The 16031-nt window shown below is 32.6% G+C and overlaps 1 protein-coding gene across 1 annotated transcript in view; it reads left to right on the forward strand.

Moving 5' to 3' along the window:
• The window catches only part of LOC124368998 (C3 and PZP-like alpha-2-macroglobulin domain-containing protein 8), a 393079-nt gene that overhangs the window by 264997 nt on the left and 112051 nt on the right, over positions 1 to 16031 (forward strand). The window contains exons 8-10 of the mRNA XM_046826596.1: positions 803 to 958; positions 8289 to 8417; positions 10830 to 11008. Of these exons, the coding sequence (XP_046682552.1) occupies positions 803 to 958; positions 8289 to 8417; positions 10830 to 11008 (464 nt within the window). The remainder of the gene's footprint in view (positions 1 to 802; positions 959 to 8288; positions 8418 to 10829; positions 11009 to 16031) is intronic.

Genomic DNA, 16031 nt, shown 5'->3' on the forward strand with positions numbered 1-16031 from the left:
GAACCTCAACGAATAACATCGAGAACTAAAACAAATAGTGAATAACCTACTAAAATTATATTTAAATTACTTAAATATAGTTCCGAATTACGTAAAATATAAATGCGATATATTTCATGACCAAAAACTGTTACTAGTATATAAAACATTATGTATACGACAAAATATAGTATGAATAATATTTAATAACAAAAAAAAAAACAAAAGTAGGATTTTAATGAGAATTTTACGTCAAACTTAAATGTTTCATACGACAGCATCGAGGAATAGATTTTGTTATGTATAATGATAATCGGAAAAGGATTTAATACAGTGATTAAGAGATTTACATGTAACTCTTTCGTTTTTTATCATGATCATATTTTGGATCTGTGAATATATTGCGAAGAAGTTAAATCAATCAATTATCCATTTATTTCTGAATTGATATACAAAATACACATCTCAGAGGTCAATATCACCTATTCAAAATCAAACAATTTCGAAACTTAAAATCGAGCGTTGTTGAAGGCGTCATTTGGCTTTTGTAAAGGAATAAATTATTATAAGAATCCTTAAGTTTTTGTGGCTTCCAAGAGAACCTTAAGAGAACGATTGTAACATGGTTAGACATTTTGCAACTAATATACGAGTACAAAAAACAGTTCTAAATTAAAAGCAGCGTATTTTCTTGTGATAACAAATGCTGTTAAGTAAACGTTATATAGAATTTGTTGAAAACTGGTTATACTTAACTTGAAAAATAATCAGATTACTTAAAATTTATTACTATTTCAAGTAATAAATCTCATGATGCTTGTAGGTGGAAGCGGTTAGCTCAGAGCGAGCAGTGCGAGTACGGGTTAAAGTGCTGGATAACCAGACTGCCATATACAGCCAAGACATCGAGATGACGTTAGGGGAAGGTGCTTTCGTTGTGCCTGCAATCTTATCTGACAGTGACGTCATTACGTTGCAGGTATTAAAGGCACCTGTTAATTTAATATATTTAATTTTGTTATACATATTAATGGTGTAGTAGTAGTAGTTGTTGTTGTTATTGTTGTTGTAGTAGTTGTAGTTGGTTTTTTTTACGATAGGAAAATGCATTATGCACCGTCAGGGACAGATGTTCGCCCTGGTGTGTGGGACTCTCACCCACTAAAAACCTACCGGTCCAGACATTGGAAACCCTCTCGGGAACGCATCTCTGCAACTACTTCAAGAGGGTGCCATCGTCCGCACAATGGGCATTATTTCATTCTAAAATCCACCGACATTAGCTATTCTGGTGCTTTATAGACTCTTATGTATTCACCCTCTTGCAGAACGCAGCGACAGCGCTCCACGATTCGGGACTGGACAACATCTCTTCTATAAGGGTCTCCGGCGAAACACGCCCGATAGCTGCCTCCAGCTCCCTTCTCTCCGTTTCCCACCTTCTACATTTGAAGAAGGTGTGCAGGGCATCGTCCGAATCCGAATCCCCGTACTGGCATTCCGGACTCGGGATCTTCCCCATTCTGTTAATGTAGAAGCCGAAACAACCGTGCCCAGTGAGAAGCTGGGTAAGGTAGAAGTCTACCTCTCCATGCTCTTTTTCGGTCCATCCCCTCAGATCACCTATGAGCCTAAAAGACCAACGTCCTCGACTCTCCGTCTCCCATCGAGTTTGCCACTCATCCATTGTGTGCGAACGGGCAGCAGCACGGCTGACAGTGCCATTCCCATCGTAGACACGCTTCCGCTCAAGAGCAAGAAGATCGATGGGAATTACCCCCGCAATCACAAGGACGGCCGGCTCCGAAACGGTACGATAGGCAGATGAAATCCGGAGAGCTCCTCTCCTCTGCACCGCCACGACCAACCTCCTGTAGCGCTTCTGCCGCAAGGCATCCGCCCATATCTCGCAACCGCAGAGGATAACCGAGTTCGCCACTGACATGAGGACTCGGCGCTTAGCCTCCGCGGGTCCACCGACGTTGGTCATGAGCCTACTCAGATTGGCCACAATCCTTTCAGCTTTCTCGGCCGCACAGGTGATCTGGTCCCAGAATGTCATACGGGAATCCATTCTTCACTCCTAGATAGTTGACGCAGCGTTTGGTATCGATGAGCTCCGTGTTTAGTGTTAGTGTTTAGCTGCACGACGGGATATATCCTCCTCCTGGTGAGAAGCACGATCTCTGTCTTCTCGGTGGCCAAAGACAGTCCATGCTCACCCATCCATCAGAGTATTCGCCTCAGATCTAGACTTAGCAATCTCTGCGCCTCATCCAACTCTCTCGCGGTTATGACTACGGCAATGTCATCTGCATAACCAACGAGGAAGGTGTCGTGCGGCATCTCCATACGAAGAACCCCGTCGTACATGATATTCCACAGGTCTGGGCCAAGAATCGAGCCTTGGGCAGCACCTGCCGTCACTTCCCTACTACGAGGTCCGTCCAACGTTCCAAAGAAGTTGTAGTAATAGTATTAGTAGTAGTATTAGTAGTAGTAATAGTAGTAGTAGTAGTATTAGTAGTATTAATAGTAGTAGTAGTAGTATTACTTGTAGTAGTTTTAATAGTAGTAGATTTTTATCGATGGGGAAATGCTAATGCACCGTCAGCAAAATTCGCTGGTGTGTGGGGGACTCGCACCCACTAAAAATCCCACCTGCCCAGGCACCATTTCTTCTCGAGACAGCTTACCGCATTACTTCAACAGGATGCCTAATTAAAGGCCATGTCACACTGCCGTGGCGTCGCGTCCGTCCATCTGCGGATGGATTTTTAAAATAATCGCTGACCATGTTGTCAAATAGGATAAGTCACACTGACATAACCGACGTGGCGCAACGTTCGTCGCGTCGGCCACCGTCTGCTGCGCTATGCGGCTGGAGCGATCCTTGGCCGACGTCGGCGATGCTACGAAGGCTCGCTCGCGCATGCGCATAAAGCACCTCCCCAACCCCCTCACCGGGGCACCGCGCGCTCTTGTAATCCTTTTATTTTATATTTTTAATAATTTGTTTAAAAAACCCTTGCGCAAAGCTCTAAAACAACCCGACACTCCAGGATGAAATGACCGCCAGTTCTAGGGTTACTGAATACTCTGGTGTCATGTTTATATGCAATCATTTTATTTGTTATTTTTCATATTATGTTTGATCTATAACAAAATTAAATAGGCCTTATTTTAAAAACATAAAGACTTATTACAAAACTGAAAACACCAACACAAAAATTACAAAATAATCCTTTCAAGTGCATCTTATATATAAAAACCAATAGTTTTAAAAAGGTATATCAAAGTATTGAATGCCCTAATTACTAAGGTCATAATAGAAATAGTATTGCATGCAATAACGAAAATATAATTTTGATAATAATAATTATTAATGAATACGCTCCAGAACAATAAATTAATTTTGTAGAGCTATAACAAACTATTAATTCCACTATCAGTGTATAACTAAACAAATTCAAAGTAGTTGAAATGCATAAGCAACTCCTAGAAAGACGTGGCGTTGGCCGCGGACGCAGACGCGTGTCTGGTAGTTTGACGGGATTCAAGACCGTCGCGGCATACGCGGACGTTCATACTATGGATGGACGGACGCGACGCCACGGCAGTGTGACATGGCCTTAATCCAATAGAGGGCTCCTATAGAATCAGACCATCGATTGGGAAACACCGAAGTTACTCTATCCCTTTTTTGATAGTACAGTATGTGTGATTGTGGTGTATAATAGTTCCAGAAATATATTCTAAAACATATTTTACATTTTATAATAATAATGTAAAATAATTCTTCACAGAAGAAAAAATAGTTATAATGTCTTTTAAATCACTGTTCAATGTAAGTAAAATTTTCTTAACTTCAACCGATAATATCTATTTTTTAGCGCTAATTACCATCTGGCGGTAGCATCTCCTCTCTAGTTTTAGTCGTTCTTACATCTAATTCTAGTAACATACTTATGCAATATTGAAGCAATATTTGAATTTTTACCATCATCCGATATTCGTGTTAGAATGAGTTCTCTATTTTACACGGTAATAAACTAAAGCACTGAGTACTTTCATTGGCAGCACTTCCTTAACTTTCTTTCTGCAAACGCTCCAATGCAAGTTGGTTTGCAAAGTATTTTCTCTGAGAGTGAAGAGCTCTCTTGTGAACACTTTTCGTTTTACTTTGCAACAACTCAACTCGATTAACATTGGTTCTTATGGTGTTTAAACCAAATTTGTTATGAACTGTCATTTTAGTACCAATTTATGAATATAAACTCAAAGTTTAATAGATCTATAATCATTGAACATTTCAGCTTCAGATACAGCATGGGTTCTAAGCCATGCCATAATGGACATAGGACATTGTAAACATACGTAGTAAATTTTATATACGGTGAGTTATAACTATTACTTAAATATTTGTCCACGTATTAGGTTCAAAAGTTAATAATATACTTAAACAATTATCACGTCAATATTAAATATCAGTATCAACAATTGAGACGATTAACAATCATTGGCAGAATATTTACGTAATTAAGTTCTAATCATATGCTAATTCAATTTATAGTTTTAACTTTTTCAGAAAAAGGATAGTCAATTTAATATTCATGGATATAAGTTTTGTTATAATTATTTCCTTACTCGATGTGAAAACAATCGAGACTTCATGTAGAGGTACACTTCGTTTGTCTACCTTGAATGGTAGATGATTACAAACTTTTCCAAAATATTAAATGAGATCGTATGTTATTTTATTATTATTAAAAAAGAACTCAAAGAGCACTGAATATACCTTCAACTATATAATATTTTATTAACGAAAATCATGAATAATTTAATAATAGTCAATGATTAAAATCTAATAATTTAAAAAGCAATATTTATTGCCATTTTACCTTTAGTCTTTGCAGGTTTAGAAGACATATTCTAATTTTAAATGGATGACTTATATCTTAGCTTCTATCTGACCTTTTCATTCATAAACAAGCTCAAAATTAAAAATATGTCACATAAAAAAGTAATCTTTTTCTACTTGGTTGTATAATGCGCTATCAGCCTCTGGAGTTCTGCGTATTTTATATAAACTGGTATTATATTAATTCTGTATATTCTTTCCACATCCTTCAATACAGCAAAACTGTATAAATGACGTCCCAGGGACACGATCTTACAAGGATCCATATAAAACATTTTAACAATGTTTGCTAGTTCGGTCATATAGGTTTTATGTAAATAGTTCTTGCAACTGTATGTACAAATAATAACGAACATTTTTTCCCTTAAATTATCATGAGAGGATTAAACTTATGCGACACAACGTAACTTAAGATGTGATGGTGCCTCGACATGTGACATTATATAATTCTTATTTGTTCCCATTTACTCTTCATAGTAATTTGAATAATGAAATAGAATTATTGTAGATTTAATCAAGGATATCCTTCCGAATACAGATAGATTCGGAGATTTTTTCTTATATTCAAGGAAACAGTAAAAGACTTATTCTTAGAAATTATTCTAGAAAATATTGGTTTGTAAGGAAAATGGAGAACTCAAATGGCTGTTACGATGTCCTGTTAAGAATAAATATTAAAAGGACATCGTAACATCATAAAACCATGAGAGCATCACACTATAAAAATTTATTGAAAATAAAATTATTGTATGAATAGGGATATATTTTCGAATAATATTACTTATTTTTACATTTAAAGAGGCACTTTTCTCAAGTTTCCTTCCATACCTAACACTTAACCACCACTTGTTTGCAACAACTCATATTTACTAATTTATAAATAAAATATGGATAACTTGAACAAAAACAGCATACCCCCATAAATTTAGGATAAATAAAAACGATACATCTAATCCTTATTTTTTTTAAATATTGCTCGAATATGCAATGGTTATAACATATGACCATACACTTTTATTATAAGTTATAATTTACTGCAATTGTTCCCAAACGTGGAATTTTTTTAATGGTTCTTATTATTTTGTATGCAAGGAAATAAATCATAATCTTGCACTAAATTGAAGACCTATTCCCAAATTAAGCTAAAAAAAATAGAAATTTTTTTTCTTTCATAATGCAAATTTATGATTATTACGTTTTGTCTTCTTATATTATGTAGAATACACTCTTAAAATTATTTAACTAGTTCCAGTTTGTGTACACTCTGCAAAAATAAACTACAAGTTCTCAGTCTGTAATTGTCTAGTAAAATTTACATTCATGTAACCTTCCCTAACCTGCCTGGTCTTTAGGTGAGGGAATGTATGAATTTATTTGAATGTATGAATACATTTGAATGTGTGAGAAAATGTTTGTATTGTCTAAATGATTTTACATCGTTGCGTAGTTACAATAAACCATTCTGTTACCCACATGTTGTTATGACTCATTCCATATTTGGTATAAATTATTGCGTATAAACTTCTGTGGATATATTAATTAATTTAATTCATTTTCAATCCAAGAAATATCCAACGGAACGAAACAATTTACAAAGTTACATTTCTATGCTTTACCATGCAGTAACAATTTTGTTGCTTTTTTGTACTTGAATAATGACGTTGATTTATTCACTTTAAAACGAAATGTATTTATCAAGTCGGAATAAAGTGAAAAGCCGTACCACTGAAAGTTATGAAAATACTGGCTTTAAATTAATTAGACATTTGTTTGAAGTTCTTCTTAAGAGACTTCAAGTGGGAGGGTTAACCTGAGAGTATTCAAAAGAGCATCCAGAATATTATTACTTGATAGCCGTTTTTAATTAAATTCATATAAGCAATAAAAGTTGCATCTTTACTGACTTTTCTCGCTTGACAGTGAACTGGATTCCTTAGTAATAATTTCCATTTTGAAGATAATAGACCGTAATTAATTGTACACTGTCAAAGGCCAAACGCTCATTTGGCGTAGTAATTATATTAATAATCAGTATAAATAATCTACATTACCAAAATAATGTATTCCTTATTTACATAGACTGCAAAAACTATTTAAAAAAGTTTGAAATTGTGTCAACTATTTCTTCAAAATCAGTATATATATATATATATATATATATATATATATATATATATATACACAATACTATGTATATATAATAATAATGTGTGTATATATGTATGTACATATATATATATATATAATATATATATATATATATATATATATATATCTATTACTTACTTTATTATTACAGGCACAAACCAAATTTCAAAGTAAATTACCGAAGGAAAAGAATCTTTTTGCTGAAAAGTGAAAGCGATTGACTTTTAGAATTTAGTAATGAATCTATAATGCACTACATGCTTAAAGGTGAATTTCAAAGTAACGTCTTTAAAATTGTACTCATGCAAGAGTTGCTCATGCAGTATCAGAGATGTAACTTTAAAGTTGTAACCTTAGATTTGTCTACCAACAAATAAATAATAAAAGTTAGGATTATTACTAATAAAAATTGGATGGTAAAATATTTATTTCTCTTCTTTTACTTATAACCAAGTGCCTGCATTATTTTATAAATCGCCTTGGAATTTTAATGTTTTAATTTTAAACAAAAGGTACGTTTAATGATTTACAAATTGTTATATTACATACATCACTTATACATCGCCACTGGCAATAAAGTGCAGTGTTTAGCGTTTAGCAATACAAAATGCAGAATACAATCATGCAGTTTTATTATTGTAGCTCTGACAGTAAAGGATAATAAAATGAAATAAATATATGTAAAATGCTGTTGATCCTACAAGAATTACAATTTTACTTAGTCAAAGTAATTTACCTTACAATTACCTAATTATTTCACCCGATGTCTCTATAACCACAACTAAAATAGAGGGTAAGTGTATATTTGGTAATTACACATTTAAAAACTGCTGTAAAAATTATTTATTATTAAAATAATAAACTGTTCTGAATCAGCACTTTACCTTAAGTGCTAATTCAATTGTTATGTTATTTACATTTTTCCAAATGTATACTGAATATCCTATAGACTTTTGTTGGCAATACTTTATGCAATTTTGTGTTTTAAATATTGAATATAATAATTTATTATGATTCAAGTTCATTAATTTTATAATTATAAATATTTGTTTAATTACTGTTTTATAATGTGGATACATGCATTGAAATAATCCTCGTTTGTTTTTTATCGTCGAGTTCACAGGTCCTTGTTTTGTTTTAGTTTGAAAAGAATTCATAATTTTAAACTCAAACAGTTTTACAAAATGTTTCCTACCAAATATGGCTACAAGCAAGTAACTAATACTGATCTGTCCTGCAGGCGGAGCTCGTGTCCGTGGCCGGGAAGGACACCGACAATCACTACGTTTTGGCTAAAGAACCCATTCTCAAGTGGAACTCCTCTTCTTCATGTTACTTGCTCATTGAAGGCATGGAGAGGACTTTAGAGGTAAGAAAACAAACATATTAACATTTTTTATATTTGTTTTTTTTTATGGAGGTATGCTCTATTTAATTGGTATGAAAGAATGGTAATTGAGTATAAAACTACATTTTTAGATCGAATACAAGGTTTCAATCATTTACATATAGTTAAATATAAAAACTTTCATCTAGTATCTAAACCATTTGTCATTTCTGAAACAGAGTATAACTTTGGGATATGTTTTATATACAACGCTATACTACTTGCATTAATGTTTTGATGCCGTATTAATATTTTACTTATGCAAATTTTCTAACTTCAATTTATACTCAGTACTCAAAACTAATTTTTATTCCTGTTGATTATACATTTTTATCTATAATTACCGAACTCAAGTATTTTCTTGTAAAATTTTAACTAATGGTTTTCGTTATGTAAATGTAACTAATCAGTCCATAGGTTCATCATGTTTAGTATAAGATACAGTGTAAAAATCTATAAACTGACATTGATTCTCAGGGCATATGTTTGGTTTTCATCAAAATCTTAGTATTTTTAATACCAGCATAACAGAATTTTTACTTTTTTAAATTGAAAATGAGTATCAGCAAAACGATACCAACTCTTATGTATGTTTTGATTTAGGTAAGTATTGTATCACTGCATTTATACTGTATTTACGAATAAAGCTACCTGTACAGTATATATTAGGTCTTGTTAGTAATAAGGGATGACGATATCATCCTTTACAGGCATTTTTTATGGTATATAACGAGAGATAATTATGGAAAACTATCACCTTTATATCGGTAAAATCTTGTAACACTGATGAAATATTTGTATTTTCATAGAACGAATTGTCATGGTTTCTATAATTGGACTTTTTAGTGACTGTAAAAATATGAAATCAGTTTAAGTTAAAGGACGGCAGGAGTATGCCAAAGGAAAAGGTTTATTAACCTGATTTTAGTTGTTGAAGTTCAAGATGGAACACATAGTTAACCATGAAGTACATGAGTGGACCTTTTCATTTTATTCAGAGCAAAAATGACCTTAAGCATAATTTTCTCAACAATCACATGCGACTTGGCATACATCTCAATCTTTATTCTTAATTTTGTTTTGTTACTATTAAAAATGGTTTCTAAACTTCTATGGTACTTACGAATATCGCTGATGAGTAGTAGTATGTTCCTTTTGTTCTTTGGCTCTGATAATATATGTTTGATATAAATGATCTCGATTTAAAGTCCATATAATTAGTCAAATATTAGTGTAATCTAATGTTCACGGCCTAATTTCATAAAGTAATTTGTAGTGTAACGTTTGATCTCTCTATGAGCTCTTTGAACTCTTATGAGCATTTCGAGTAGGAACACACTAAACACTTTTATAACTCTATTTTAAACAGTTCCTCTTTAGGATTCATTAGAAGAGGTCCCAAATGTATGTGCTTAAAATTTATAAGATTCAATAGAATTGAACAATACGAGGTGTACTATTCTTTTTCTCGTCAGAAGTTTTGTCTTAAAGGAGCTGTAGCCAAAATGTACTTAAAAAATTAAAAATATTATTCAAACAAAAGGAATACCATCTTATTTATTGAGCGTTTTAAACTTGAGACTTCAGTACTTCAAAAGTTCTACAATAACGTTAAACGGTATAAAATAAATTACGATGTTAATTTCTACAGAGGATATGACAAGTGCACATGGGAAATATAGCTGAGCCACAGAAAATGTGTATGTTTGCATAGTTCCCTAACCCTAGAGGCCCCATATCGTGTAGATATGTCGGAAGCTAGGAGTGACTAAGACTGTGCAGTAAACGTTAATTAAGCTATGGCACCAATGTAAAGTAAGAGGCAAGAGAAGTCTTCTGTTTATGTTAAGTAACTATCTCTCTGTGGACCTAAAGAATAATAAAGATCAAAGCCATTTTTACTTCGAAGGTATTACTGTTCAAGCTCCTTTACTCCACTGGTGATTTCATGAATAAGAAGAGCTAATAACTTCAAATTTCATCAACAAGTCTTCAACCTCTTACTAAATTTACATTATTATAAATGTATTTTAGTGAGGCAAATTATGACTACTGACTGATTATATATATATTGAATAATACTACTTGCTCTACTACTATTTGGAATTTGTAGAGGAGGAACGAGTAAAGGCTACTAGCGCGGGATAGGAAGTTAAGCTTAGTGCAGTTACAGAAAGATTGCCTTTCCCAGGCCATGAAAGCAAATTTTATCCTGTTGTCAAAGTCTGTTTCAAAGTCTGTGAAACAAAAATATTCCTGTAGATTGTTGTGTAAATTACTTTCTGTTTTTCTTATCCGTAACCAGTTTAATCGTAAAATTTATGAATATTTATATATATATATATATATATATATATATATATATATATGTGTGTGTGTGTGTGTATATTTCAGCCAACTGATGTGGCAAAAGCAACAATCTTGTCTTCGTGCCCTTGTGACCACGACCTGCACTATGTGATAACTACGGAAGGTCACGTGACATATTGGAGCCAATCAGAAGCAAGCACTGAAGACCAGAACCCACCTTCGGTTGCTATTGACGGCGCAGCTATATGCAGAATGAATTTCAGGTATTTTAAAGTAATATCGATATTTGATTTTAGTCACAGTTAAACTATTTTAAACTCCTACATTTGAATAAACATAACTTTCCAACACGATATTTCATGTATGTATTTATAGCACGCTACACAGTTACTCCCATAGTTGTCCTTTAACATTTTCTTCCTGTATTTTAAATAAATAAAAAGTTATATTTCATTAGATTAGTTCGTAATTTTTCAGAACACTAATAACCTACTTGTATAATAAAGTTTGATGATTGAGATTACGTTATGTGTAACCATGAACTATTGATACCTTGGGTTCTATAATTTACAACGTAAACAAAATTTAATCGTATTATTACTATAAAGTTACACTAAAATTTTGCAATATTTGAATCCTGAACAACACAATCTCGATTTAAAGAATACTTAATGCTCAAGATGTATTTTAACTAAGATAGCGATTTTAGATCTAGTACTCTAAGTTAGTGATAATGTTACAACTGTCACCTCAGTAATAGGAAGCAGACAGTCTTAATAATTTCGTCATATCTTTCAAATTAAATTGGTGATAAGTGTTGTATAATAATAATACTATTTCATTGAGTAGAACAGAATTGCAATGTATAAATCTGAATCTGCTGAAACTGTGCTGAATCTGTTTCTGGACTAAATATGTATATATTTCATCAGTGTTGTATTTGAATGTGTATTATAAAAGGTGCTTAGCGTGACAGTTTATGCCGAGAGGAAAACTAATTATAACTTGATTTACAGGCTTTTGAAATAATTCAAATAGGTTGTATTTTATTCAAATGTATACTAGATTATGACATCTTGGCTTTCTATGCATTAAATTATACTAATATCCTAAACTTTAATGCTGAATGAAAATGAATGAAGTGAGATATTGAGCTAATTAAATTAATTATCGATCACTAATATCTTCCTAAAGGTCTTATTTTACCCGATGAATTAGGTGGACCTTCCTCTTAAAGAATCGTCACAATTATTATCTCAAATATCTTTAATTAATTAAATATTTTTATCGCTGTATATCTCTCGTTCATATTTCTTACTACTATAAAACACCAACCCTGATCCGATATCTACATAAATATAATATTTAACTATTAATAATATTACAGTATATTTAATTTCTTTCATGTAAAACATTTTACAGAAGATTGTTAACAATAAAACAGATTTCAATGCGCGATATCTCAACAGGGTCGCTTCCTTGGTAGTGGTTATTTTTATCGTTTTCACTTTAGTAGCTGCCGGTTAGTAGGTCACTTAGTTGAATATCCGACCACGTGGCGCAGTAAGAGATACAACATGCAACGCAACTCGATAGTCAAATTGTTCAACTACTGATTTAGTAACGTCATAGTCATTGATATTCGACCACGCTTTAGCAAATTAAGTCTAATCTCTGTACATTTTCCTTCTTTGAAAGGTTTAATTAGAGAAATAATCGGTCCAATGTCACCACAAGCTTAAGTGATGTTTGTGTTACTACAGAAAAGTAAGCTTTAAAATTCGTGTATTTTTCATTCATTGCAGACATACTACACTATTTATAAGTGTTATAATAGTAGTACTAATCACTAGTAGTTTTCAAATTAAAATACTTCAATGGTAACTCATAAAGTAATTTTTAAGCTTGTTTGGGACGAATACGCCTTGTTGCCTGGAAAAGTTACATTTTGCATTCTGTCTCTATATTAAGGCCTCACAATGCAGATAATAAACATATTTAGTTTAAAACTATTATGGAGCGCAATACTTATTAGAAGTTTCACATATGTATACATTAAAAAAACAGCTTAAAACCGTTCAGAATATTTAAGTAAAATATTAAGGGAATATCCATTATTTTTATATATAAAATTGACTAAAGCATTTTTTCTAAAAAAAATTTATTATTTTAACAAATGTCTCACAATTAATTTCAATAACTCAAAAATGTCATTTAATAGTAAATATTACATATTAGTTATTTAAATATACAAACACCTGTTAGTTTTAAGTTTTGAAGCACAATTGTAATATTCAGTCCACTGCGCCAAATGTAAATGTGTACATTGCTCAAATGCGGGACCATTGACCCCACGTACAATGGGGTAGAATGGTACACTTGGTAATTGTGCAGTTTAGTTTGAATGCAATCCAAATGTATCTGAATTGATATTGGAAACATTTTTATTACCGACAAGATGGCTGCGCATAGTTTTATCGGTTATTCGTCTTTTTTATATCTCTTGTCAAAGCTTGATTAACGAAACATACGGGACATGTTTGTGTTGGATGAGCTATTACTATGTTTCATGAAATCGACTTGAGTTTCTAACATTGAAAAATTCCCGTTGAGTACATTTATTCTCTGCCTCTTATTCCGATACTATGATTTGAGTTTCACAATGCTATAAATTCCGATTGTAAGTAAGTGTAATATCTATTCCGTGAATTCATATTCGTGCATGCGTACAGGCAGAGCTTCGCTTTTTCCTGCTCCTGTTCAACTTTGTTGAATAGCCTCAAGGCCTCTATGACGTCTTAATATAGAGACTAAAAATGCAAAATGTAACTTTTTCTAAGTACAAGACGTATTCATCCCAAGAACGCTTAAAGAATTAAGTGTATAAAAATACAAAATAACATCATTTCAAATGCCGATCAAGGCAATTAAATAACTGCTGGATCACTAAGTTTCCACTACGGCTTGGACGAAATGACGTCCAACTAGCAAGTTTTAACTTAAGATGGCCACACCGGTTTTCTCAATTTATTAGCTGAGCTTCAGCGAAGCATATTGCTTGAGAGACTTGGAATACTTCATATCTGTATGTCTTTCTGTTCAATGTTCGCAAGATAAATCGAAAACAGAGTGACCTATAGACATAAAAATTGTGCATGGTTCACATTTGTATTCATCATCGTTTGAATGTCTTTGAACAAATTCACTTAGTCCGGTTGCTTACTCTAAACGCTTTCTTTTCGAAGTCAAAACTGTTGTATCCAAAATCAGCAGAAAACATTATTAAAGGCTAATTAACCTTCAAGGTTTTGTTGAATTGTGATAACGAAACGTTTGTGCTTCTAATTAAGCTGTACATGATCCTCGTCGAGAAACACTTCACACAGAGATAAATGTGGTTTAGCGGGCTCCATTACGAATTCTCTGAATTAACGGACTTAACGTTTCACCGAGTCGTTTCTGATCCAGATGATTAAAGAAATAATCTTCAAAGAAGTTCACTTTGTACCAATGAACCTCGACCAGTTAATCAAACAACGCCCGGCGTTTGAACACGTACTATTTAAATACCTCCTACGCAGCGAATCCAAACTCGTATCTATATGCAGTTGAAATTAACTTTACTTCTACTTTATACACTTAGTATTTAATCATTATACGGGCAAGATTAGAATTATTTTAGCCCTACTTTTAATTTTCAAAACTATAATTAATAAATTAGTTATTACAAATCCGTAACTTATTTCTTTAATGCACTTACTCAATTGCCGAATATGACTGCAGTGTGGAGTGTTTACACCATGGTTGGACGTTCTATAAAAGTAAAGTTTAAAATGTTCTCCCTATTTTCCTATTTATTAGCACGTACTGAATCTAACTTACTTAAAAATGTATTATTTTGGCTTGCAGACCTTGCTCAGAGACAAAAAATTAATATAAAGGTAATTTTCTTAGGCATAAATAAATTCTCATGTTAATATATATACCATAGTGGAAACACGAATATGATATCTTAAATCAGCACTGTCAGAAAATTGAATTTTTCCACCCTTACCCCTGTGTGGGACGGAGCTCGGCCTACCGTTGAGCAGTGAGGGTACATGTCCGTTATCTCCACCCTCGCCCATCCTCCCTCACACCCCACTCATCACTGTAATCTTGCTTCGGCCGTTCACGCTCAGCTTAGGCTGCGGCCAGACAAACCGAGCTCTAAAATAATTTTCGTTACATAATTAAGGCTTATATTCGCATAAGATCGTTTAATTCACTTACTAAATAAAGAGTTATCATGTCCATCACAGTGCGTTTCTTTGATAGTATATATTACCCTTCTATTTGAGATATTACATCTTTACTCAGAAATTAAATGTTAATATCTCAAAAAAACTTATTGTAACTTAATAAATTAGTGTACTGTTTTTATTATAAATATTGTTTTAGTATATAAATTATTTCAAGTAATACATTTTCATTTTATACACTGTTCTTATGTATTATATTGTTACTTACTTGTTTATCTATTTATTACTATGTTATTATAAATTTTAATATATAATATATATATATATATATATATATATATATACATATTGAAAATTATTTAATTTTATAATTAGTTTTTTATTAGAAAATGGCATGGTAATGAGGCTGATGAGAGACCAACGTACTCCCTAATATACAACCTGCTGAGAATGTTCAGCATACATGCAATACATACATACAGAAACTGAAAAAATCTTAAAACAGATAAAGATGATATAGAGTGGCTACATTTAAATTAAATAATTATAAGATTATTTTATTAATATATAAGATTACAACAAAGACTAGAATCGGTGTTAAATTACTACCATAGGGACAGACTCAAAGGTATAGCTAAATTCTGGAGGATGCTTGGAAGCAAGTTGACTTTATATATGACACGATAGGTAGGCTACTCACCATGTCCTGCGCTATCCCACACCACTTCAGCTCTAACACGTTTAACCTAGTTAACGTTTAAGTAGCTTTCATTCCATATTAAAACAAGGGATATTCGGTATATGTTTCCAGCTTTTATATGATTATGACAAAAAATTGTTCCTTTACACGCTTTTCTATTATCGGGTATTTATTTGCTTCGAATTCTATAATGTAAACAAAAAAACACTGAGATAAGGAATTTCATCTTTTATATTCAGCGATTCTGAATACTGTAATTAGCTCCTCTCTACTTACCAACTTTCATGTGGTTCAATTTTTCGTAGCCGCCACAGCCTTCTCACATCACACTTGGCCTTCAAAGCA

The sequence above is a fragment of the Homalodisca vitripennis genome, chromosome X (assembly GCF_021130785.1).
Source record: "Homalodisca vitripennis isolate AUS2020 chromosome X, UT_GWSS_2.1, whole genome shotgun sequence".
Taxonomy (NCBI): domain Eukaryota; kingdom Metazoa; phylum Arthropoda; class Insecta; order Hemiptera; family Cicadellidae; genus Homalodisca; species Homalodisca vitripennis.